The sequence below is a fragment of the Ceratotherium simum genome, chromosome 1 (genome assembly GCF_057802395.1).
Source record: "Ceratotherium simum simum isolate JZ-2026a chromosome 1, ASM5780239v1, whole genome shotgun sequence".
NCBI classification, from domain to species: Eukaryota; Metazoa; Chordata; class Mammalia; order Perissodactyla; family Rhinocerotidae; genus Ceratotherium; species Ceratotherium simum.
Genome location: NC_141900.1, coordinates 76,623,976 through 76,651,958, shown reverse-complemented (window position 1 = coordinate 76,651,958; position 27,983 = coordinate 76,623,976). Strand labels below are relative to the sequence as shown.

At 36.6% G+C, this 27,983-nt stretch overlaps 1 protein-coding gene across 1 annotated transcript in view; it reads right to left on the bottom strand.

The window, feature by feature from the left end:
- Window positions 1-1,096: 1,096 nt before the first annotated feature.
- Window positions 1,097-27,983, bottom strand: part of ANKRD7 (ankyrin repeat domain 7) — a 39,234-nt gene continuing 12,347 nt past the window's right edge. Inside the window, 3 exon segments of the mRNA XM_087434168.1 lie at window positions 1,097-1,264; window positions 1,940-2,028; window positions 27,031-27,140. Coding sequence (XP_087290294.1) covers window positions 1,097-1,264; window positions 1,940-2,028; window positions 27,031-27,140 — 367 coding nt within the window.

The following is a 27,983-nucleotide window of genomic DNA, read 5'->3' as shown; positions in this document are numbered from 1 at the left end:
CTGCTCCATTGATCTAAGTGTCTGTTTTTATGCCAATACTACACTATTTTGATTACTATAGCTTTGTAATATAGTTTTAAATTAGGTCCTATTGCATCTTACACCTTGGATAAACAAATCTACTACTGGGTTTCTGGAGGCAAATAAGTAAATGTTGAGAAAATCCAAACAAGATGCAAAGCAAACATAGTCAAGAGTCACGGGTGAGGATAGAACAGCAATGGGAGAAGAGGTGTAGAGTGCAAGGTGGAAAGAGGAGTCCCCTGAGCCCAAGAAAAATTGGCTTTAATGACTTTTTACATCGTTCTGCAGGAGGAGGAGACATCTTTTGAGAACTTTAGGATATAAACTGGGACTGGACACCAAGTAAACAAGTAGGGCAAATACCTAGCACTTTTCTAGAGCACATTTAGTAGGCAAGATTTCATAGGTAACACTAGATAAAGGCTTTGCTTAGAGATATCTTTGAGGAGGTGCATGTATAGAAACTGAGAACAAAGATCCCAAACAATGATATGGGGGTCTTGTGACTTGAGGTAGGAAAAAAAGAGGAATCTAACTTGGACAAGAACATAGATGATTAACTCCCCTGGCCACACTGGCTAACACTTTTAACCAGGTTCTAATCAAAAAGACTTCTAGGAGGGGCCGGCCCGGTGGCACAAGCGGTTAAGTGCGCGCGCTCCGCTGCAGCGGCCCGGGGTTCGCTGGTTTGGATCCCGGGCGCGCACCGACGCACTGCTTGGCAAGCCATGCTGTGGCGGCGTCCCATATAAAGTGGAGGAAGATGGGCACAGATGTTAGCCCAGGGCCGTCTTCCTCAGCAAAAAAAAAGAGGAGGATTGGCAGATGTTAGCACAGGGCTGATCTCCTCACAAAAAAAAAAAAAAAAAAAGACTTCTAGGAAATTGGTAGAAAAACCCTTTTGTAATAGGAATCATTAGTAAGGTCAAGGAGTTTCAGACCACACACTCAACAATGTAAGAAATATATCAAAATTTTATGTAAATTAGTTTAATTACAACTCTGGACACTTGTTGTCCACATTGATAGGAAATCCATCCCAATTACACTTCCGGCTCCTTCATCACTCCAGTTATGCAAAGGTCCGGGTAGGACTTTGATCATTAGCAACCAATCTGTACTGACAATCATTCTCCCAGTCAGCTTGCTCCTCTGGCCGCTGTTGCATCCACACCACACTTGGGACGTGGGAACCTTCAAGGACGACGGGAACCGTGGTTGTAAGGGCCTCTCTACGATGCTGGTATGGAAAAATGAACCATTCCCAAACTCACAGACATCTGCCCCTTTCCAATCTCTGGGAAGTTTTCCTATCTCTCTGTGCTCAATATTCTTCTTCCTCTAGCATCTCCTCTTCAAAAGGCTTAGCCCTTTGGGGGTCCAATTTGGTTCTTTTGTGTGTGGATGTCCAGTTTTCCCTACACTATTTATTGAAGAGACTATCCTTCTTTGCTTTTGTCAAAGAGCAGAGCCCTTGAGTTCAGGCCCTTCTGTCTTCCATCTTCCCCAATTCCTGAGGCAAGACATCACCAGCCTAGCAGCCTACTCAAACTGAGGAGAAAAGAAAACTATAGGGAGAAAACATACTCAAATTAATATTTTAGTAGATTGTCCTTTTACACACAGTTTATTTATTTATAACTTCAGTATATGAGCTATAACTTCAGAATGTGAGCTCCACCAGGTGGTAAATGCAGATATAGTCACATCGATATTCAAATCTCTGTGTTCCAATTACCCACCTGCTAGACTATGGGAAGTTCAGTCTTTGTCATAGAACTCCAATCACGTGTGTGCCTGTGCTAAACAAATCAGAACTGATTTCACTGTCCCACAGTGGTGATAACTGAGCTCCACAGCAGAATATGGAATTCCACTGTCATCTTCTTTGCTGCCACACTACAGAAACTCTTGCCAAGTGAAGCTGGAAATGTACTACGTCCGAGTTGACAAAAGTAGTGCTACCTTTGGGATCACTGTGACTGCGGCTAATAATTAGGAAATCTATATTATTGTTTTTGAGAGATGAGAAAATGAATCTTCTGTGTTACATTCAGTAGAGGTAGGGAAGACATTCTGTTGTTTGAGATATAAAATATTCTGGTGGCTAGTGATACAACTTTTCCATTGGTCACCATAGCAAACCAAGCTGATATTTCAAAGCTCAGGACAGGACGATCCTGTGGAGAGGCACTGCCCCTGCATGACAGACTACTTCCTCTGGTTCCACTGCTACCAACAACACTACATCAGTGTTTCAGCAAAGATTTCCCAGGTAATGAGGTTAGAAGTAGTAAAAGTACCCAAAATCACGCAGTTGTACGTAGAACCTATACTTCCCTGATAACTGAAGCTCTATTGCTAGCTCATGAGACTCCATTTTCCCTTTTTCTCTGCTACTTTGCCCCCTTAACCATCAAACTGTCTGAATTCCATTGATGAACAGAGGTCAAGACTTTTTCTTCCTGAGCTTCATGACCTCTATATACTTTAGGAGATGCAAATGGGTATTTGGGATTGGGGCACCATCAGAAGCCACTGAGCCACAGTACATTAAGTCCTGACTTAAAGAACCTCTTCAAGTATTGTTAAATCAAAATGCCTTACAATTAAGGCTCTAATTGGTGCCAAAAGTAGAAAAATTCGTATAGGAAGTAGCCGTTACAGGCGACTTCAATAAAGTTTATTTTTGTCCCAGTTTGCTGGTTGTTCACGTTTTGTCCACCTACCTTGCCTCAGATTCATTCTTAGCTCTTCTTTGTGCCCTGCTCCATACTCCAAGATGCTGGACCCTATAGACTGCATCTTGCCAACTGGTTCCCACTTGTCTTCAGCCCAGACATCAGTAAAATAGAGGGTGCGAGGAGAAAGAGTTTTGTGTATTACCCGTTCCCTATCTTACTGAAGACATGTTTCTTGGCAGTGTTTCACATCCCTCCCCTGCTACAGTTTCTGTCCTACACTCCTTGTCTATAGACTCCAGCTCTCATTGGGCTGGTAATGGCATCTCTATATTGCTACCCTCTAACATCTTCAACTTCTTTGTTGATTTCCTTAATCTTGCCATAATTCCTTAAATTCTATATTCATTAAAGTCTCTTACATCATCTGAGTTTGATCTAGTTCTTTCTGGGACTCTGATTGTTACAATGGATGTTCTACATGTTACACACATTACATGTGTTTTTTATCACTCCATTCATGTTATAATTTAGTCTTCTCAAGCTGCAATAGTAGATGAAACTCTCCATAAACAGCACTTATCAGAAGAGGACCAATTAGAGCAATAACTCACTGCCACCCACCACCAAAGACATTATAATAGCTACAATTTAGCAGTTAAAGAATTAGCTTCCATATTACTAGAATTGATAGGGAACATGAATAACAAGACCTCCTTAAGACCTTCTACAATATAGAATGTTCACTAATGCCAATAAAATTAAACTGATCTTCGCACTAGATCATTTTGTATGAACAGTCATTTCCACTGCTGATGTGTCTGTCGTATCACTGTTATTTTCAATAACGAGCAGCACTGGAGATTTATTAGACAGTTTACAGCACCAACAGGTTATGCTGAGCTCAGCAATGTCGCCAAGCCAAAAGAAATATTATATGAGGGCAGCATTTGTTCTACACAAAAAAATCTAAGCATATTTCTCCCTTATTTAAATATGCTCATGGAAACCATTTTCCACAGATAAGTGAACAGTAAATGTGTTTGCAATGTGCTACTGCATTCCTACCCAGCACAGACAAGATGGGAACCATGTTTTCATAAATAAAAAGCGACAGACCATGTCATTGCCCTCCTCTTTAACTCCTCTTCCCGTTGAGTGTATGTGTGGTGGGGGAAGGTTCTGCTTTGCACTGGGCAGGGGAAGCGAATATTGATAGAATTTGCTGACAGTCAGTTTTGTGGATGAATGTTTCAGCACAGAACACAAAGGTCATGTTCACTCTAAATTCGGTAAGCTTAATTTGATTTGGCCAGTTAATTATAAATGTAAGTGCTTGCAAAAGTAAATCAAGTAAAAAAATAACCACACTACAAGAAATCCATGTAACTTTATTTTTCAACCACGTTCTCCCCAGTGTGGGGTTTGTTCCACCAGAAGAGTTACATGACCCCTTTGATATGGAATCCAAATTGAAAATAAGGTAATGTTGCTTACTTTTAAAAGAATCTGGATACATTATTAAATCATTTTGTAAACACCTTTGATAATTTGTAGACAGCATAAACTTAGGAGTAAAAGGAAAAATGTTGTTGAGATATGATTCCTTAAGTTACCTAAAATTTATCCTGTGTATCCTACATAAGTCAAATTCATAGTAAATTCCGCGAGACTGCTTGAATAAGTGATTATGTTACCTCCACTTCTGTAAGGATTTTTTTTTTTCACTTATTTGCTAATTATATGCAAGGTTTTAGGCAAAACATTTGCCTCAGTACCTAGACCTGGAATCCTCAAATATATTTTAAAGATATCAGCCATTTCAAGTAGAAAATATAGTTAGGGCCCTCCTTATCTTTCTATTACCATGCATTGAATTTATAGAAAATAAATAACTCTTGATTAAAGAGATTTAGTTACAGTAAATCCTTGAAGATCGTAAAAGTAAAAGCTGAAATAAAATATAACTTCAGAGTTAAATAAAAACCATTTATAATCTAGATGCATAATTTAAGAATTTATTTTTACAGATGGAAAGGCCAATTTAAGTCATTATTTATTATCTATTATATAATCAGATTACATATCATAGCGCTAGACACTCTAACCATATATCTGATGGTTATCATATGGTATATGACTATGATATGATAGTATATTGCTGTGAGATGATGTCTTAGTTTCGGTTTTTAAGCCATGAGTATACATCCTCGATTGAGTACCGATGCCCCCTCTCCCTCAACACACTTCCCAGGGTGTGAAAGCCCCTCCAGCACTGCTCATCTCCCCTAAAGTCTGTCCTCACCTTCTCTGGTGAAAATAAGCCCTCTTCATGCCACCTTCTGCTTCTCCAAACTCCCAGCTCAAAGATCTTATAGCAATATTTTGATCAAGCAGGGTGAGACTGTAACAATACAGAACATTTCTACCCTGAGCACTAACTTCCAAAGTGGAAAGAGAAACATTTTTCTTCCACCTTTTTGTTCCTTTTTTAAAAAACTTCCTGTAGCTGACAACTGCTAGCTAGGTATTATGGAAATTTATATGTAATACTCTTCTAACAATAGCTTGGATTTATAAATTGAATTCATTTTTTAAAATTTTGTTTTCTCATGAACATCAAAAAAATGAATAAGGCCCCTGTTATACAACAGCTTACACATTTATTATTTAACTTAAATTAATTCTCATAACAGATCATGTTGTAGATGAAATTGAGTCTTAACGTAGATTTGAAAACTTAACCGCTATTTCAGAGCTCAAACATGGCGGCGCATGGATTCAAATCCAAAGTCTCAGTGGAACGCCGGGGATTGTTTCCACCACTCATTGAATCAGGGTTTAGGCTTTTATCCTATTAGGCTGGGGGCTAGAGGCTGAAGGCCAGGACCCAGAGAGTCCTGGCAAGGCTGGAAGGTGGCTTTCTTCATGGCGTCTCCTGAAGGATTATGTGCTGGCAGGCGCCATGAAAGATTGACAACGTAAAATATATTCAGAGCAATATAGCCTAGCGGTTCTTAGGAAAGAATACGGTCAACAGCTCTAAATATGCATGTGAGTTTAGAGAAATAAGACGGAAGGCTTTAGGCTTTTGTTTTGTTTGAACTGAGGTAGAGGTAGCCAACACATACTGAACACCTCGCAGCAGTAGGAAGTGACTAGTCTCACTTAGGGACCCTCAGGCTTAAAATTGCCCCAGAGTAAGTTTCAAATCCTAAGGGAAGGGAACGAGAGACCATTTGGTGCCTAAGATATAAACAGTGGTCAAAGTTCATAAAGTTGGAAGGCTAATATTTCCAAATAATGTAAATTTTATTAGAAGATAAAGTTAATGTATTATTCATATATTAATACCCATGTTAGATTTTTCTAACATCTGAATATTAACTAAAACTAGAAAAGTTACCATTTGGTATGCATTAGATTTTACTAGAATTTAGTTAAAACTTCCAGTATGATTTTCAGAATAAAAGAGTATTCTCATACAATGTATAAATTATAATATATTCAAAGGGACATAAAATTGCATTATGAAATCTACAGGTTATTTTCATTTTTTTCCCAAAAAAGTAGCGAAATTCTCAGTATTAACTTTAGAAAAAAATGTATATTCTTTCAGTCAGTGAACCAATGCTTATAAATGTATTATAAACTATGAGTACTATGTATGTAAATTAAATTTAAATTAATTTGAAAAATACAATTACATTTCCTGATATAAGAGCATGAATCATCAATTTTATTTGTGAAACTCAGATGCCGCCTGTTGTTTAGAAAAATAAGTGCATCGTCTTTGTTAGAATTCTATTTTCACTAACAGTTTGCTTGGCTCTAGAGAACCTATGAACATTGTACGTATAGAACAGAGCCTGGCACTCCAACTGTATAGAATGGTTAGAGGTTTCGAGGACATAAAAACATTAAGTGAAGCTCTCTGAAATTTATATTAGGTGCAAAGAAGTAAACTATCCTTAAGTACCCATATGTTTAGAGGAGTGCATTTTGCCCTAGTAATTATTTTTATATGTATATAATTTTTAATTAAACTTTTTATTTTTAGATCATTGCCATTTCACAAGCAGTTGTAAGAAATAATAGAGAAATCTTATTTACCCTTTACCTTGGTTTCCGCCATGCAAAACTTTACTTCAATAACCAAGATATTGACATTGATAGGGTCAAGATTTATAACATTTTTATCATCACTAGGATACTTTGTGTGGCCTTTTTATAGCCATACCCACTTGCTTCCCATCTCCCACCACATCCTTAACCCCTTGCAACCGCTAATCTGTCCTTCATTTCTATAAATTTGCATTTTAAAAATGTTATATAAATGGAATCATACAGTATATAAACTTTGGGGACTGGCTTTTTCACTCAACATAGTTCTCTGGAAATTCACCCAGATAGTGGTGTGTATCGATAGCTCATTCTGTTTCGCTGTTGAGTAGTATTCCGTAGTATGGATGTACCACAATTTGTTTAACCATTCACCCCTTGAGGGACATCTAGGTTGTTTCCAGTTTGGGGCTATTAGAAATAAAGCTGCTATGAACATTTGTGTAAAGGTTTTCATGTGAACATGAGTTTTCACTTCTCTGAGACAAATGCCCATGAGTGCAATTGCTGGTTTGTATGGTAGTTACATGTATAGTATTTAAAGAAACTGCCAAATTATTTTCCAGAGTGGCTGTACCATTTCACATTCCTATCAGCAATGTATGAGTGATCCAGTTTCTCTGTATCCTAACCAGCATTTGACATTGACTCTGTTTTTTATTTTAGCCATTCTGATAGTGGTATCAGATTATAGCGGCATCTCATTGTAGTTTTAATTTGCATTTCCCTAATGATGTTGAAAATCTTTTCAGGTGCATGTTTGCCATCTGTATATCCTCTTTGGTGAAATGTCTTTTCAGGTATTTTGTGCTTTTTCTAACTGAATTGCTTTTTTTCTTTTTTGCTGTTGAGTTTTAAGAGTTCTGTATATACTCTAGATACTACTAGTGTTTTGTCAGATTTCTAATTTGCAAATATTTTCTTCCAGATTGTAGCTTGTATTTTTACCCCTTAACAAGGGATAAAGCAGAGTCTTTCACAGAGCAAAAGTTTTAAATTTTTATGAAGTCTAATTTATCAATTTTTTCTTTTATAGACCATGCTTTGGTGTCAGATCTAAGAACTCTTTGCCTAGCCCTAGAGCCTGAAAATTTTCTCCTGTTTTTTTTCTCTAAAAGTTTTATAGTTTTATATCTTATATTTAAATCCATGATCCATTTTGAGTTCATTTTCATATGAGGTGTGAAATTTAGGTCAAGGTTCATTTTTTGCCTATGGATGTCCAGTTGCTCCAGTACCATTTTTTGAAAAGCTTATCTTTCCTCCACTGAATTGCTTTTATACTTTTGTCAAAAGTCAGGCATACTTGTGTGGGTCTATTTCTGTGTTCTGTCTTTTATTCCATTGATCTATATGTCTATTCCTCCACCAATTCCGCACAACCTTGGTTTCTGTAGCTACATAATAAGTCTTTAAATCAGGTAGAATGATTCTTTCCTCTTTATTCTTTTTCAAAATTGTTTTAGCTGTTCTGATTCCTTTGCCTTTCCATATAAATTTTAGAATCTTGTCTGTATCTACAAAAAATCTTGCTGGGATGTTGATAAGATTGCATTAAACCTGTGTGGGGGATCAGAATTGGCCACCCCAAAATGTGTCTCTTTGGCTTGATTATTTTTAAGAAAAAAAGACTCTGAAAGAAACTTTGACCTTCCCCCTAACTGCCTAAAAGAATTGAAGATAGAAGGCCTGTTTCAAGAAGGAGCTAATACCAAGAGAAAACTGTAGTATAATATAAAATAGGTGTGATAAGGGGCCAGCCTGGTGGCATAGTGGTTAAGTTTACACGATCCACTTTAGTGGCTCAGAGTTTGCAGGTCTGGATCCTGGGCGCAGACCTACGCACTGCTTATCAAACCATACTGTGGCAGGCAACCCACATATAAGGTAGAGGAAGATGGGCACGGATATTAGCCCAGGGTCAATCTTTCTCAGCAAAAAGAAGAGGATTGGCAACAGATGTTAGCTCAGGGCTAATCTTCCTCACCAAAAATAAAATAAAATAATAAAATAAAATAAAATATAAAATAAAATTTTAAAAATGTGTGATAAGAAAGGCACCAACAAACCCATCATATCAAAATTCTGTCTCTTGGGCCATATTCTCTATAGGTGACTCAGTAAAAACAGTTGTCTAACATTTGCTTTTCTATCTCCATGTGAATTGCCTTCCTCCCCTTTGAAGTCCCAAACCACTACCTCCAACATCCTCCTTTGTCTTTACCTGAGGATGCTGTTTAAGATGATAACCTTGGCCAGAGGGCCAAGTTACCCAGTTTCCTGGGTCTCTCCTATGTATACATGTTATAAAGCTTTGTTTGATTTTTTCCTATTATTCTGTTTCATGTCATTTTATTTCATCGCCCAGCCAGAAGGACCCAGAGATGATAGAGGATATGTCTTCCTCCCCTACAGTTTGGCAACTTAGATAGGATAAAATTTCACTGGCTGGACACTGCTCGCTCCTGGACTGCTGCAGCTGAGAGATCCTGGACCCCTGACAAGAGCCGACAGGAGTTAAGAGTTCTTACCACATCAGTCTCCCAGATCTCTGCCTTCAGGGTCCAGTGCAAGCGAGAGTGGTGAGTTTTTTTTTCCTTTTCTAAATTTAGATTAGCAGGAGAAAATATTAGTGAAGCCAGCTTCTTGGACTCAGCAATTCTAGAATTTGGTTGAGTACTCATTGGTTCTAGATCCTTTTCCTCCCAGAGACAGTATTTTTCCATCTTTTTTTGTCATTTGTCATACGACACAGGCATCTCTATGAGCCTGTTGTCTGGGAATATGTGCATGAGGTAAAAGCTGTTGCTCAGGGCATCTTGGAAGCCAAAAAGGCTGCAAACTTGGTGGGCGCAAGTCAAGCAGTTAAGAGACACTAGGGTGCCCGCCACCTCAAGAAGTTTCCTGTGAAAGGATCAGTTGGGTCACAGAATGGAGTAGGTGATACAGGTCCCCTGACAACTTCAAGAAAATGTCTGTGCAATGATGAGGTGCTCTGTAAAAGCACACACAACCCCCAACCCTGTGGCACCTCCCTCTTAGGTATTATTCTGGCTCCAAGAGACCCAAGGCTTGGCTAAAGCTGTTAATGTGCATATCAGATGAGGTTTTTTCTTTTGTCTTGTTCTAAGTCTTGAACCAGACATCTGGTCTCCACCATCCAGAGGATGCATGTACTGGCACACATCTTGGTGGCCAGTCAAGTAGACTGGGGTTCTGGGAGATGCTCTCTTTGTATGGCTGTGTCTGCTGTCAAAGGAGTTTGTCGTAAGGGGTCCCAATTGCTTTCCTAAGGGGCCTTTGTCGTCTCAACCTTCGTTGCTTATTGTGAGGCTATTTTTGGGAGTGAATTCTCTGGACCTCTTTTGGGGACACCTCTTGCATCGATGGTTAAGCTTATTGGTATGTGTCACTTTAAGATCCTACTCATCAATGTGGCCAGACAATGGATCATTTAAATTGGAAAAACTTCTAAATTGGGGGAAAAAATTTGTGCGAGCTCTCATCGTAATTGTTTTATTTGTACCTATAAAAAGGACAAATTAAAAAATAATAAAAAAAATAATGACGTGCCTTAAGACTCTAACTCAGGTAACAATTTAATTGAGAAAATGTAAAAGTGTAAGTGATGATATTATGAACATTGTGATGCTGGCGCTGATATCAGTTCCACTACATTAAACCCAGCATATATGGGATTAAAACCAAAAGCACTCATCCCCTTTCCCTGCTTCTCTAAGTTACATTGATATGTAAATATTGGTTTTTTAGACCTTTATATCTCTGAACTTCACAAGGCAGATAGAAGTTACAAATTGTTAAAAGCCCAGGTGGCCTCACTCTGGGCTCACACTAAAGTTTTGGCTAATTACCAGTTGTTGAAGTTTATTATAGGGAAACTGATATTCAGAGAATATCAAGAAGCTGAAGCTTCCCAGACACAAACTCCTTGGCTTCCTGGCACCAGAAACCACCCTCCATCACGGAGACAGACAACAAAGGACACCCACCTGTGGACTCCCTTATCTCACCATCCCCCTCCCTGCAAGCAGCCTCACAAAGCCAAATGCAGACTGGTGGGAAAGCACCAACCAGCAAGGCCACATGTTCCCCCTCCCTACAAGCAGTCACATTCCTCGCAACCATTAAAAACCCTTGCCTCCTGTCTTTTGGGGAGATGAGACAAATTTGAGGGCTCACTCTCCTCTCCTGCCTGGTGTCACCCAAAATAAAAACACTTTCCTTGCCATAAGCCTGGCATTCCAGTTTTTATTTGGCCCCTCTTGTGTGGTGGGTAAAGAACCTGTGTATGTGTCTGGTAACAGTTGGAATGTTTCAGCTAATTTTATATAATGAGGTAATATCAAATTTGCCTGAGTAGATTTTAAAATGTCTGACTGGGGATGCTTCCCCTGCCCAAAATTATAAGACCAAGACCTATTGATAAAGTCCTAATGAAAGCTATGATTAGAGGTATAAGAGTTGATGAAATTCAGATGAAATTTTATAGAAAAACTGGTATATTTATGGACTTGATGTGAAGTGATTGTATCTCTTTTTTGCCTGATTGTATTGTAGATTGTATTGTGGGGATAGACATTGTGTCTCTCTGGGGAACGTTTCCCCTGCCTGATTGTAAGATAGCATATAAATCTGTCCTTCAGACAGTGTTAATTAAACTTACAAAGGGAAGTCAGTAGGGTTGCCTGAGCCCACACTGTATGAGACAAAAACTAGAGGCTAATATCAGGTACTAATAAAAAAGATAATAAAGCACCCCCCCCCCCGGGTAAATTGGTCTAAGTTTAAATTGTACACTTAGAAAAAGAACCTTTGTTAAATGCTTTGTGCAGACTTTTAAAGGTGTGATACATTGTCCTGAAGTTTTAGAACATACAAATCTCTGATTCACCTCTTAAATTAAAAATTTCCCTGATAAAAGAAACAATTGGAAGGACGTAACTGAAGGGATGAATTAGCCTTTTTTGTCAAATGTAATCCATTGCTTTGGGGAACTGGAAGCAACCGTCTTTGTCTTGCAAATCTCTTCAAGGCTGGGAGTAAGGCTCTAGAAAGCAGTTCAAAGTTCTCCTGTCTTTTGCCAACGCCAAAGTCTCCCCTGTTCCTCTCAGAGATACTGATTGAGACAAAAGATTGTGACATTAGAAACTGTTAAGGCAAATATGCCCTAGAAACTCCACCTGAAAGAAAACTTGAATGATTTCTCTGTGCCTCTGTGATGTAGATTTCCTGCTCCCATCTTTTCTAGGACCTCAGAGCCATTCTTTGAAATGCAAATGTTTCTCAGATACTAGTGAGTTTAGTATTGCACCTGATTCATAACAAAAATTTAACATTTCTGTCTGTGTCTACCTGTGTTTGTGTCTGTCTATACGTATGTTATACATGTGTGATATTTTACTTCCTATGGTGTAACCAAAATTAAGACCTCTGTTTAATTGACTTAAAGTAAGCACTTATGTGTCTTTCAAGTTAACCTGATATGAAATAATATTTAGCGAATGAAAGCTTGTTTAAGTTTGTTTGTTTGCTTAAAATAGGCATGTCCTCAGAGTTATCAGCATTGGATATGATCCAGAAACACAGCCTGGGTTTACTCTTAAATAAGCTCATGTTATCGCTGTTACAGATTTGTCAGCATAATAACTTAAATGATTGCTAATTTTGTCTAATGTCTCATAAGTTTTTCTTGGGTAATCTAAATATAATTGTTGGGAACAAATAATTTAGATGTAAATGAGATAAGAGTTTAAAATTTTAGCAATAATTGTATTTTATGACATGTATTTAATAACTTTCGAAATCTCTTTGGTAACTTAAAACTTTGAAGTTTTACTAGGTTAATTTAAATGATGAAAATTCATCGAGTATTTAGATCATTTTCAAATAAGATAAGATATTAGACATTAATTACTAAATATAAGTTTATCTAGTTTTGGCTTCTTATTACAGAGAAACTAAAAGGTGTTTTGGGTCTATTGGTAAACATGTCTTGTTTTTTATTAAAAGATTTTACTATGGAGTAACATGTTTTTAGAAATTATAAAAGGTTTTTATATATTTGTCAAGCCACAGAATGCTAATGTAAAAGAAAGTTTATAATTGCTTACTTAGTTTTTACTTAAAAATTAAGGTTTATAAGGGTTAAAAGTTATATTATGTGATTAAACCTACTAAAAATTAAGGAAAATATGTTTTTATTCAAGGAAAAGGAGATATGTTTTCAGTAAAGAAGGTATAAATAATGGAAATATTTTTGTTAGTTTGGTTAAGAAAGATAAATTTGTCCTAAAGTACTAGGAGGAAAAAAGAGGAGGCATGGGACAAATTCTGAATGTAAAAAGAAAGTTATAGAAGGTTTGTGAAAGAGAAATTCTGAAAATCAGAGAGTTTTTTACGTGGTCAAGTTGGCTAAGATTAAAATAAATTATGTAAATAAGGTTTAATGTCAAAAGTAAGCTGGTGCAAAATTGGAATTTGTTTTTTTGCCCCCTCTCTTAAAAGGATAAGTTTCTTGAACTTTTAGTCTGCTCTTGGTAAAGAGATTATGAAAAGTTTTTTCTTTGAGTAAGGATTTTGTATTTTACCAAATAAATTTCCTATATTGTTTTTATCAGACCTTTAATCACATGTGCTAAGGTTTTTCATATTGCCATTTAATTTTCTGCATTTGCCTGAAAATCTTTAACTATCACCATGGTTAAATGGATAACTAAGCATTGCTTCATAGGGACCTATGATATTATATGGGGAAACGTTATTGATGTAAGTGTTCTAAAAATTATATAACATTCCTAAAATTCTGATCTGTCCTGGTTATCAATCATAATTCTATTTATTATCTTGAAGTGTTATATGTCATGAAATAACCAAGTTTCTTTGTCAATTGTCATTTTTAAGTCTTTTGGCATTTACAGACAGTTATTGTTTTACTCTGTTGCTTTTGCAAATGTTTTCACCTTCAGAGAGATTCATGGAAAGGATTCTGACATTTACTCTGGAAGACAGGTTTCTGACAAACTTTCAGATTATAAAACTGAACTGGGTAAGAAATTACAGAACTCTAATGGAGAAACTGATGGTCCCATGAAACTGCTAACAGAAGGTTAAGATCAAAAATCAGTTACACAGGACTGAAGGAACTGATGAGGATGATTATGATTTTTATGACTTTTGTTTGAAATATTGCTGATTTTTAAAAATGTTTTATTTTTGGAGACTGAAGGAAAACTTTTCCTCTTTTCTCTTAAGCTAACTATGACTTATAGCAATTTGGTAAATTATACTTCTGTAAACAGAATTAAAACATTTATCTTTTTCTCTCTACCTGATCTCTCCAGAATTTGGAAACTCCTAGTAAGTGAATATTCTTATTTCATGGCAATATAGTTATTTGCATAAGTTCAATAAGAATCTGTTCTCCTTTTAACAGGACAGAATTGGAAACATTGGTTATATTACCAAAGCTTAGACTGGAATATCATATTTGAGAGAAATGTAAACTCAGATATGACCAAACAGCTTTTGAGAGACAACGACTGGACTTTATGGAATAAAGCCCCTTGGAAATATTGGCCTGGTACCTTATGTACAACATTCCCAGCAACCATACTGGGTAAGTAAAGAATATAACATATCTGGCAGGTGCAAGGAACCTTGAAATATTTTAGGGGACCTCAAAAAAGGAGGAATTCACTCAAATCTGTAGGTATTACAGGCAAGTCTGATGACAAGTCCTTGGCTTGGCATTCCTGGCCTTGAGAGGCCTTTAAAGTTCAATCTGAGGTTCCTTATAAAACATTCCAGCAAAACAGATTTAAAAGAGCCTATATGATCAGTTGCTATTCTTGCTGTACTTATGTAAATAATTGGGCCAAATTTATTGAAATGAGACTTATTTTACAAACCAATTAGTCTTAGGTTGGCTATCTTTGGTACAAACGAGGGTGATTTTAGAGAGAAAAATTATTCCAGGAAAAACTATAGTACACATTTGTAGCTATTAGATCTTAGTTCTGTTAATCGTCTTTGAGGTTTTTGTTTTCTACCTGTAAACTGGACTGGATGCTGAATTCTTCTAGTTTCCTGAAATATCTGGCTACAAATCTCCAAACAAATGTTTTCAATTTTTTTCATCATTTTTATTTGAAATCATTGAGAACTGAAACCACCCTTTTTCCTGAAGAGCTGCAAGTTGAAGCTGAACAATTTGAGATAAACTTAAGAGAGATCACCACCATAGCAGGCCTGTTGCTATGTAAGCCACTCAAAACGATACTTGAACACTCGATGACATCATCAGAGACATTTTAAGCTGCAAAACCTGCTTCGACGCTGACATCAAGAAATCTTCTTGACTGGCTGTTCCCTGGACTCAGAAACTGGTTTATAATTTACTCCAACCATTAACATTATTTTTTCTTTTGTTTCCATAGAAATACTTATTAAATACCTGATTGCTTGCTTCCACAATATAGGCCTAACTTTGGGAGCCCAGCTGCATCACCACCTCCTAAAATGAATTTAACTGGACCAGTCTATTATCAAGACTAGGAGATGTGTTCAGTGAGATGGAACTATCTACCACTCAGCTTCTGGAGTAAGAAATTTCTTAAAGTTTCAAAGCACTGTGAAACTTATTAGTTTCAAAGGCAGGACTATGAGGGATCAGAATTGGCCACCCCAAAATGTGTCTCTTAGGCTTGATTATTTTTAAGAATAAAAGAATATGAAAGAAACTTTGGCCTTCTCCCTAGCTACCTAAAAGAATTTAAGATAGAAGGCCTGTTCCAGGAGAGAGCTAATACCACGAGATAACTATAGTATAATATAAAATAGGTGTGATAAGAAAGGCACCAACAAGCCCATCTTATTGAAATTCTCTATGGGTGGCCCAGCAAAAACAGTTGTCCAACAAACATTTGTTTTTCCATCTCCATTGCCTTCCTCCCCTTTAAAGTCCCAAACCATTACCCCCAACATCCTCCTTTGTCTTTACCTGAACATGGTATTTAAGATGACAACCTCAGCCAGATGACCAAGTTACCCAGTTTCCTGGGTCTCTCCCATGTATACATGTTATAAAGCTTTGTTTGATTTTCTATTATTATTCTGTCTCATGTCACTTTAATTCATAGCCCAGCCAGAAGGACCCGGAGAAGGTAGAGGATATGTCTTCCTCCTCTACACCTGCATCTACTTCAAGAGAACTGTCATCTTTACTATGTTGTGTCTTCTAATCTACAAACATGTCTCTCAATTTATTGAGATTTTCTTTGATTTACCTCATTAGCATTTTGTAGATTTCAGCATACAGTTTCTGTATACCTTTGTTGAGTATTTCATTTACGAAATACTACTTTCAGTGTTGATGTCCACATATTCATTGCTAGTATATAGAAATATTATTAATTTTTGTCTGTTTATCTTGTATGTTGTAAACTCACTTATTAGTTCTAGTAGTTTTTCATAGATTTCTTCAGATTTTATATGTAGACAATCATGTCATCTGCAAATAGGGATAATTTTATTTTTTCCTTTCCAATTGGTATGTCTTTTATTTCCTTTTCTTGCTTCAGTGCACTGGCTAGAACTTCCAGCACTATGTTGAATAAGTGAAGTCATCTGAATCTAGAATTTTTTTTGTGGAAAGGTATTTAGCTATATATCTTTAATATATAGACATCTATTCATGTTATATATTTCTTCTTGAGTGAGCTGTAATAGTTTACATCTTTTAAGGAGTTTGTACATTTCATCTATGCAATTAAATTTATTGGTACAAAGTTGATATTTATTCCCTTATAATCCATCAATGTCTATGATCTATAATGATGACTCCTTATTCATTTTTGATATTTGTAATTTCCATCTTCTATTTTCTTGATCATTCTGGCTATACATTTAGTAATTTTAGTTTCACTGCTTTTTGTTGCTATTTCATTGATTTCTGCTCTTCATTTCTTCCTTTCTTCATGCTTTCCTTGTGCTTCTTTTTTGCTAGTTTGTTAAGATGGAATCTTAAATCATTCAAGATAAATTCTTCTTCTTTTAATATAAGCATTGGTAGCTATAACTTTCCCTCTATTTTAGCTGTCCTGCTAAATCTGCTTCAGAAGCATCCCACAAATTTTGATGGGTTCTTATTTCATTTTCTTTTAATTCAATATATTTTATAATTTACCACATGATTTCTTTGACATATGGTTAATTAGAAGTATATTGTTTAATTTCAAAATATTGAGGGATTTTCCAGATATATTTTTGTTAATTTCAAGTTTCATTATTGTCATCAAATGTACTTGTAATATTTTAATCTTTGTAAATCAGTTAAGATTTGCCTTTTGGCCCAGAATATGGTCTATCTTGGTGAATGTTCTATGTGCACTTGAAAAAAAAAGTCTATTCTGCTGTTGCATATGGAGTGTTCTATAAATGTCAATTATGTCAAATTGGGTGATGGTATTTCTGTATCCTTGCTGATATTTTTGTCTACTTGTTCTATAAATTACTGAAAGAAGAGTGTTGAAGTTTGAAACTGTAATTGTAGATTTGTCTCTCTCTCCTTTTAGTTGTATCAGTTTTACTTAAAGTATTTTGAAGCTCCGTTACAATATACATACACATTTAGGATTGGATGTCTTCTTCATTAAATGAACCCTATGTTATTATGTAATGTCCTTCTTTATCCCTGGTAATATTTCTTGTTCTGAATCTACTTCGTCTAGTCTAGCTAGTCTAATTTTCTATTTATTAGTGTTTATATGACATATCATTTTCTTGTTTTATTTTTAATCCCTCTTTATCCTTGTTTTAAAGTCGTTGTTTTATAGATAGTATAGAATTGGGTCTTGCTTTTTTATCTGAGATTGACATTCTCTTCCTTTTAATTGGGGTGTTTGGATCATTTACATTTAATGAGTTATTGATATGTTTGAACTTGAATCTGCCATGTGTTACTTGTTTTCTGTTGATCCCCACTTTTTTGGCCTTTTTCATCTTTCCCTACCTTCTTTTAGAATAATTGTGTATGTATTTTTAATGGCTCCATTTCATCTCCTCTATTGACTTATTAGTTATATCTATTTTTTTTATTTTATGGTTGCTCTTGGATTTAACACACACACATACCCACCTTATCACAGTCTATCTTCCAATAATATTATACCCCTTCACGTGTAGCATAAGAGCCTCACAATAGTGTACTTCTATATCCTCTCTACTCTGGGTCTCAAATCAAGATATCCACAAGCCGCATTCTTATCTGGTACTTAGGGGTCTCTTGCAAGCTCATACAACTGGTGGAAAAATTCAGAGTATTGTGTCTGCAAGACTAAGTTCTCCTTTTTCTTGCTGGCTCTTGATTAGGGGATGATCTCAGCTCCTAGAGGCCACTCTCATGTTCTTGCCACAAGGGCCCCTTCATCTTCAAAGCCAGTAGGAGAATTTCTCTATCTTCAAATCTCTCTCATACTTACATCTCTGACTTCTTCTGTATCTGACCTCTAGATCTAGATTTAAAGAACTCATGTGATTAGATCAGGCCCAAACAGGATAATCTCCCTTTTGCCATTTAAGGTAACATAATCACAGGAATTATACCTCATCGTATTCACAGGGTCCATCCACATTCAAGGGATTGTTCACTGAGGGTCATCTTATAATTCTGCCTGTCACACAAGGCACAGAGACTCAAATAAGCTAAAACATAATTTCTTAAAGAAGGATAAGAGATTTTCAATCTGTAACTTCTCTAGTTAACTAAAAAATCCTACAGGACTGTAAGATGTTTTTCATCATATACTGCCATGTCTAGTACATGCCTGCCATATAATGAGAACTCAATAAGAATTTTTTGAATGAAACACTTGACTTCTCTATATTAATAACAGACTTCTAAAGTGTAGTTATCAACCTTATTCTCCAGCACTCCAGCTCAAGGCAATCAAGTGTCCTAGATTCCATTTATAGGTCCCTGCTGGTTGAATACTCTAACAAAATCCCAAGTGAAATAATAGCTCCTGGTAAAAGAAGCACAACTTCACTCACTATTTCCCTGCATTATGAAAACTCTAAATATGAAAAATATAAAAGGAAAAAATCAGTCAATATACATGTGTGTGTAATCTAGGTCTATTAATTGGTCGTAGTAATCAAGAAGTAAGATCTATGGGGCACTTTCTTGGAATCTTGCAGAGAAAATCAGAGAGGTGGTGCTTCTAGATAGCTGACACACATGGCAAAATAAAGCACCATTTTTATTCTCTCTCATCTCAGTTTTAGTCCCGGTTTTCTTTCACTTAGACACATTTTTAACACTCTTTCTCATTTCAACTTTGTCTAGTTGCCTCTTTGCCTAGTTCCTTCTGTTTCTTCTTTGCTGTTTCTTCTTTCTGCCTATTCAAGTATCCCCCATCTCTGAACTGATCCTCATCCATCCCTTCTCTCCATGTATATAAATACATACTTTTATATACATTAGTTTTTCATCTTCAGTTCCTGAATACTAAGTTTGTAAAAAGAACAATATGTTTTATCTGTGATAAGGATACATATCTCTAATATCAGCCTGTAAGGAAAAAACAAAAGAAAGGTTAAGTATTTTTATGCTATATAATCTGAACTGGTACACACTAATGGAAAACACACATTGCCCCAGAATATCTCTGATCAGTTTCAATCTCTGTCTCTATATATCCCACATAGAACTCTGTTTTACAAAGCTGAGCAGTACTTAGATTGTCCACTAGATGGCAAACAATTACACGAGGAGACTGACAGTAGAAAAAACATTGTATAGAATTAAACATTTTGTTATAAAGACAGATTTTTTTCCCAAATGAAGCAAGTGCCAAATAAAATATCCTGAAAGTAACTTAAATCTTTATTTAAGACAAAATCCCTCCAAATTCCTATTACCTTATAATTACTTATGAATCAGAAATGAAGCAAAAGTAAATAAATAGAAGAAAAGTCATGTAGAGGAAATGTTTTTCAGCTATAGGGACTAAACAAAAGGTTCACAATTATTCATCATTGAAATAGGTATAAATAAGATGAAAATGTACCATAAGCAGCCCTGTGAGTAAAATGGTCTAGATTTTAAAACACTGTAATCATTTATAAGTAATAACTATGTCTAGAAGAAAAATATTAATGATCATATAAAGAAGACATATTCAAATAACATAAAAGTTCAGTGAAGATAAATATATTATTGGGAGTGGAGTTGATTACTACAAGGAATCGCCTACTTAAAATCTGTTGAACCAAATTAAAATCATCTCCACAAACTCTGTCATGTGCAATAAAAATGACAAATAATAGGTCAGTAGCTTTGATATTTCAAATATTTATGCAAATCAATAAACAAGTTGGACTACATCAAATTAAAAAGCTTCTGCACAGCAAAAGAAACAATCAACAAAATGAAAAGGAAACCTATGGAATGGGACAATATATTTGCAAATCATATATCTGATAAGGGGTTAATATCCAAAATATATAAAAATTCATACAACTCAAGAGCAGAAAGCTAACAACCTGATTAAAGAATGGCAGAGGAACTGAATAGACAGTTTTCCAAAGAAGACGTACAAATGGCCAACAGGTACATGAAAAGGTGCTTGACATCACTAAGCATCAGAAAAATGCAAATCAAAACCATAATATCACCTCACACCTGTTCAAACGGCTATCATTAAAAAGTACCTCTCCCCAAGATACGTATTATTACAAAGGGAAAATAGGTATGATTAGGCAAAGGATCTTGAGATGGGAGATTATCTTGGATTTTCTGGGTAGACCCAATATAAATACAAAGGTCTTTACATATGAAAAAGGGAGGCAGGAGACTCAGAGAAAGAGATGTGAGGATAGAAGCAGAGGTGAGAGTAATTCGATTTCTGGGAGCCAAAAGCCAAGGAAAGTGGGTAGCAACTAGAAGCTAGAAAAGGCAAGGAAATAGATTCCCCCCCTAGAGCCTGCAGAAAGGGATGCATTCTGACAACATCTTCATTTTAGCCCTGTGAGACCCATTTTGGACTTCTAACCTCCAGAACTATAAGATAAAAAATGTGTGTTGTTTTATGCCACTGTGTGTGTGGTAATTAGTTACAGCAACAATAAGAAACTAATACTACTCCTTAGGAAAGAAATATCAGGTATTTCTTTTAAAGCAAGAAAGTGATTACCTAAGCCTGAGGAGGATTCACTTACGTCTCAGAAAAGACTACAGGATAAAAGCATCCATCTTACGTAACACATCATGAAAATATTTTTCCTCACAGCTGGTAAAATAATTGTGGAAAAAGGCCTGATTTCTTGAGAATGTACTCGGATAAGCACATTGCAAGTCAGATACACACTCTGGAGGTGAAAAGTCTCTTCCAAGTTTCACTGGCAAGAGGAAAATAATTCTGCATAATAAGAGACCAATGAAGGGGTGCAGGACTGAGCTGCTATGGGACAACTAGAGGAGGGGAGGGATGTGGAATCCAGGAATGGGACACAGTATATGTCCTGGGGACTCTGCGAATGAAATGCCAGGAGCTACATGCTGTGACCCTCTCCCCATGATTTATGTATTAGCCAGCTTTTTGCTGGGACGGTAAATAATCCCAATGTTTCCGTGGCTTAAATAATAAACAATTATTTCTCACTCATGTGTCTAGGTCCCTGGTATTAGCTAGGCTTGAGTTCAGATCTGCACTATCCGTGTCTCATGCTGGGACCCAGACTGAAGATGCAGCTGCTGCCTAAGTATGCTCTTCTCACGGAGGATGGTGAGAGTGCAAGAGGTGATGGGCATCTGCTAGAGGAAGGCAACCTGTCACTTCCACCCATGGAAGTCACATGGGCAAGCCAAGTCAGCAGGAAAGGGAAAAAGGTCAGGGAGAGGAGAGTGAATATTTGCTGAACAATATTCCAATCTACTATAATCCCATAACACTTCAGTCAAACTAGGAAAATAATGATATACTTGGTGTCACATGGAATTTGGTGAAAGCCAGAGTGTGTGGTGAGTTTTGCACTAAGGTCAACACAGACTGAAACACTAAGCCCGAGGGAACAGGAAAACAGCGAAACAAAAAACTGGGTTATGGTTTTATTCCTTTAACCCAAAGTAAAAGGAAAGTAAACTAACATTTTGATAAACAACGTCTCTTTATCAGGTAGTGTGCTGAATAATTTCATTCTCCTTTACTCTCACAACAAGTTTTTCAGATAAAGAAACAAGTTCAGAAAGGTTAAGATTCTTGCCCAGGTTCCTGTAGTTTGTGTCCGTGATGGCAATTCAGGGCTGTATCATTAAGGAAAGTGGAAGAACTAAGGAGCAGAGGGGCTCTGAGTGGAACCAGTGGACATAGAACGTGACTCTAACAACAGAAGACTAGAAAAACACAAAAAGATGGCACCCCCCATCAAAACCGGGAAGGACTTGTTTTACATGGAAATGAGTAGCTCAGGCAAAGGCATGGTCCATGGGTTTCTGGACAGCAATGCACCACCAGCACCCAGGAGACTGGCTGGTACCCACAGAGGCTGCAGTTTCAGAGAGATAACCAAGGGAACAAATTCAGAGGGGTCTGTGATGGAGCTGAGACAGGGCCACCACTAGCCCACAGAAGTGCCTTTGAAAATTAGAGAAATGTGCCCTTTCTTCCTTTGGCACAGACCTGTGTTAGGGCACATGGTTTGCCCAGTCCCACTTGCTCCCTCCAAAATGCATTTAGGATAATACATATCCTCGTATTAAATAATTGCTTTCTGTTGATAAACTCCTTAAAGGAAGAGTAAATGTGCTCTATTTTAGATATTACCAGGCACACTAAAAAGTAATTCACAATTTGACAATATTCTAAGATTTGAAATACTTGGGAGAATTCACACAATGAGCTGGCAATTAAATTCAAGTCAAATATCGTTGCCCTATACCTGCACTACAACGTACTGTTTTCGAGTATGCATTTTCCCCAAATGAGTAGTCAGCACAAATTCAATTATAAAATATACGAAGTTCTGTCTCTAACTTTCTCTGTAGTTTTTCATTAGATGTTCCATGTTAAAATTTCACCCAGCCTTCAGGATCTGATTCAAATCCCTTCTTCCCCACCAAGGTTAACCTTAGCCAAGGTTCCACACATGATCTCTCTCTCCTCTGATTCTTGGGCGTTTTGCTTGTGCCTCTATTACAAATTAGCTTTCATTATGACGGATTTGATTGGAAGACCCAGAAAACCCTACCTGTCCTTCAAGCCCAACCAAAAAGTTCTCTTTTATTTGAAATCACCCGACCTTCCCTAACCTACTCTATGTAGTTTATAACTCCCTCTCTCTATGCTAATGGTGCAGGTAGAGTACACATAGTCTGACCCTCATTAACTTACATAGTTGAGAAAGATCGAGGTGGGGAGGGAACTAAACATCTGTGAGCTCATCGAAGATGTAAGATATCGTTTTCATCTTTGCTCCGCAGGATATAATATAAAGTCTAGATCAGAGTTTCTCAGCCTGGACACTGTTGCCATTTGGGGCCAGATAAGTACTTGTTGCAGGGGGCTGTCCTGTGCATTGTGGGCTATTTAGCAATATTCCTCCTCAGTCTTGACAACCAAAAATCTCTCCAGACATTGCTAAACATTCCTGGGGGGACAAAATTGCACCCAGTTGATAACCACTGATCTAAACCACAGTGGAAATTAAATGTGTGTTGACTTGCTGTTAGAAATTGTCATGTTTTTTTCCTCCACTTTAGGTCTTCCACATCACCTGGCACCAGAGGGGAGTCCAACAAATATATTTAAATGAATGGGTGGTTTAAATAAGTTGCAAATAATACTAAAGTCTTTCCTCTGGGCCCTTAAAAACCGAGTCTACAGGGATGATATATATTCATGTGTTCATGAGAGAGATGGTGTCGTATATTAGTTAATGGGGCAAATTCTGGAGTCAGACTGAGTAGGTTCAAATCCGGAGTGTACAGGTTTATATCCCAACTCTCAGCTTCCTAGCTCAGTTACCTTGAGCAAGTCATTAAACCTGGCTGCACCTCAATATTCTCATCATAAAATAAGGATCCGAACAGTACTTACCTCCACAAGACTATTGTCTGAAGATTACATGAGTTAAGATCCGTAAAGTGCTTGGAACAGTGCCTAAGTGTCAGTTATTATTATGTATTCGACAAGTTGAATACCTACTATACACCAGGCATCTTACAAGTGATGGGGATTAAACTATGAACAAAAAGTTCAAGCTCTTGTGTAACTTGCACTCCAAAAGGCAAGGAGGAGAGGAATAGATAATAAAGCACTCAGTGACAGAATGACAGGGCAGCCAGGAAGGCTGCACTGAGGTCCCATATGAGACCAGGAAGGCGTCCCAGGAGACAGCTAAAGGAAGAGTCTTCCGGGGGATGAATAGTCCTGAAGCCAGACCATGCAGGATGTGTTTAAGGTATGGCAAGGAGCACAGTGAAAACTGCATACTATGTATCACGTTTCTAAAAAGAAAAATGCAGAATTGTTTACCTTTGACAAAAAAAAAAAACCTAAGCAAACTTTAAAAGACTACAAAAACATGCCAAAATTTTAACAAATGTTTTGTTTGGGTGATGAGACTATGGGTGATATATTTTTTTTCTGTAACACCCAAATTTTCTGAGTATGTATTACTGTAGTATTTCTAAAAAATCAAAAAGGCTTTATCAATGAAAGTACTTGTAAATAAAAGAGAATTTTCATTTACACAGGATTATAATTTTTTCCTCTATTTTGGAGCTGAAATGTTAATATTTTTACTTTATTTAAATATTCTAATACATGCCTAACACAATATGTTGCAAAGTTTACGCTTACTAATATTATTTTTACTAAAAGGGTTTTCTCTGCCTATATACAAACACAAATTGTATCTTTTCAACTGCTGGATCAAGAGATAGATGTTTGCCTTTTGAAATTTTTTCACATCTTCTAAGGTGAAAGCTGCTCTCCATTTAATGAACTTTTCTTCAAATGAGTAGTCGGTGAAAATGCTGTGATAGTTCATTCAACTGCTCTTTCAGAATAGACTTTTCATAATTCAAGGCAGCAGCAAAGGATTTGTAGAAATGAGGTTACACATCTGGAAAACAAGTGATATTTGTAAAGTCTTCATTTATGTTCAAATATTTTCACTCCTAAGTATATTTCTTAAATTCTATGCCTCAGCTAGAACACAATTATAATTTAGCACTGATACTTCTGTATTTTATAGTCATTTTTAAAAATGAATAATTAAGTTATCCCTCTCGAATCTAACAGAAGTGCAGCTTTTTAAGTTCTCCATCTTGTACAGTGTCTTTTGATAATTTTCTTGGCCTAATATTTCTATTACACTTTAACACATACAAAGATTAACATTTCACTAGAAACTGGAAATGTGTATTACCGGGGTAAAAGGATTGGGGCTGGTTTTAATTGTTTACCCTCAAGAGATACTCAAAATGTACAAATGGTGTTTTTTGTAGTTTCTATTGCTTTATTTCCCTAAAAATATGAAGTATGAATCCTGGAAATTCTTTACTTCTTATAGCTGTGTGGACATTAAAAAGCGGGGGCGGGCAGCCCCATGGCATTGTGGTTAAGTACGGCACACTCCACTTCGCTGGCCTGGGTTCATAAGTTTGGATGCTGGGAGTGGACCTACACCACTCGTCAGCCACACTGTGGCAGCGACCCACATATAAAGTAGAGGAAGATTGGCACAGATGTTAGCTCAGGGCTAATCTTCCTCAAGCAAACAACAGAGAGAGAGAGAGAGACAGAGATGGTAGGAGAGAAGGATATAAGGATGTAGATCAAGAGTCCAAAAAACCCAAATTTCTTGAAAGAGTGTGTGAGATTAAGTTATAAAAGGGGTATTTAGGGAAATTCTCTCTCTTTTTTTTTTTTAATTTTTTGTTTATTGCAGTAACATTGGTTTATAACATTGTATAAATTTCAGGTGTACATCATTATACTTCTATTTCTGCATAGATTACATCATGTTCACCACCCAAATACTAATTACAACCCATCACCACACACATGTGCTGAATTATCCCTTTTGCCCTCCTCCCTCCCCCCTTCCCCTCTGGTAACCACCAATCCAATCTCTATCTCTATGTGTTTGTTTATTGTTGTTATTATCTACTACTTAATGAAGGAAATCATCCGGTATTTGACCTTCTCCCTCTGACTTATTTCACTTTGCATAATACCCTCAATGTCCACCCACGTTGTCACAAATGGCTGGATTTCATCGTTTCTTATGGCTGAGTAGTATTCCATTGTGTATATATACCACATCTTCTTTATCCATTCGTCCCTTGATGGGCACTTAGGTTATTCTCTCTTAAATTTAATCACCTAGAATCAAGAGGGCCCAGCATCGTTCGTTCTAAGTATCATGACTACAAAATTGAGGGGGTAGAGAGTGTTTGAATAGTTGTGACATTTATATGATCTCCTATTGCCATCAGGTTCCCTCTCTGTCCTATTTTTTTTTTTTCGTGTTTACACTATAGGTGAATGGTAGGGTAGGAGTGTGGTTGCTGATTAATACAGAGAAGAATTGTACAAATTTTTATTTCATCCAACAACAAAAAAAAGCCAGTGTAAGACATATTCAACAATAAAAAAGCTGTATTTTATAGACCTAAGTAACTGTACATATTTTTTAAAATAAGCACCAAAAATTGTTTTAATAGATGCATGATATTTTGAATTCTTCACAAATACTGTTACTTAATTTTAAGTCTTATGTAATGATTAGGTATATATTATATTGACTATTACCAAATGTACTTATCTGAAGTGTTTTTAGAATAAAATGAAAAATTTACTAGTAGTTTCATATCTATGAAAATCTCTATACACATGCAAAAATTATTTTGTTTTTTATAACTAGTCAAGAGACTATGGAAAAAACTGACCTTAATCATTCGGTACATCTTTACATTACATTTTCAGTCAACACAGAGTCAGAATATTTTAATAACAAATATTCTTAAGACCAGTTTTTAAAAATATTTAGCATGTCAAAATAAGAGAAAAAGTTCAATTGCAAATTTAAATATTACTTGAAAAAGCTCTGTCCCTTTCTAAAAAACAAAGAAATAAAAACCAATAAAAAACTGCTTGTTCAGTTTGTATCTTCTTACCTTCCTTTGGTTCTTCTGCATCAAATGTATTGCCCAAAGTTGTATCCTCAGAGTTAGACATCTGTTTAACTTTCTTTTCCTTTCCATAATTAGCAAATAATTGATGATAGCTATTCATTAAGAGAAAATATATATGAATTTCAGTATTCATAAACATTCAAGTCATAATACATAATCATCAAATCAAAATCTTAGACATACGCAAATGCCTTCCCATGTATGTCATACAATCACTACTCACCTCAAGCCAACTCCATCAACAGACACCATTGTTACTTCACGTACTCCCATTCTCTGGCACTTCTTTTCTTCCTGCTATCACAAGCCACTAGCAAGATAGAAAAAGTGGCTTTAGGTTTTACTTGGTGAAGTAGTTTGCTAGAGCTGCCATAACAAAATACCACAACTGGGTGGCTTAAACAACAGAAATTTATTTTCTCACAATTCTGGAGGCTGGAAGTCTGCGATCTAGATGTCAGCAGGGTTGGTTTCCTCTCAGGGCCATACAGGAAGGATCTATCTATAGGGGCCAGCCGGTGGTGCAGTGGTTAAGTTCACGCACTCCACTTCGGCAGCCTAGGGTTCACCGGTTCGGATCAGGTGCGGACCTTTGCAACACTCATCAAGCCGTGCTGTGGCAGGCACCCCACATATAAAAGTGGAGGAAGATGGGCAAAGGTGTTAGCTCAGCGCCAATCTTCCTCAGGAAAAATAGGAGGATTGGCAATGGATGTTAGCTCAGGGCTAATCTTCCTCACCAAAAAAAAAAAAAAAAAAAGGATCTATCTGTTTCTGTCCCAGGCCTCTCTCCTTGGCTAGTAGAAGACTGTCCTCTTGCTTCCTTTTCACATAAGTTGTCCCTCTATGCACAAGCACCTTTTGTGTGTCTCTGTATGTTCTAATCTCCTCTTCTTATAAGGACAACAGTCAGATTGGATTAGGGCCCACACTAA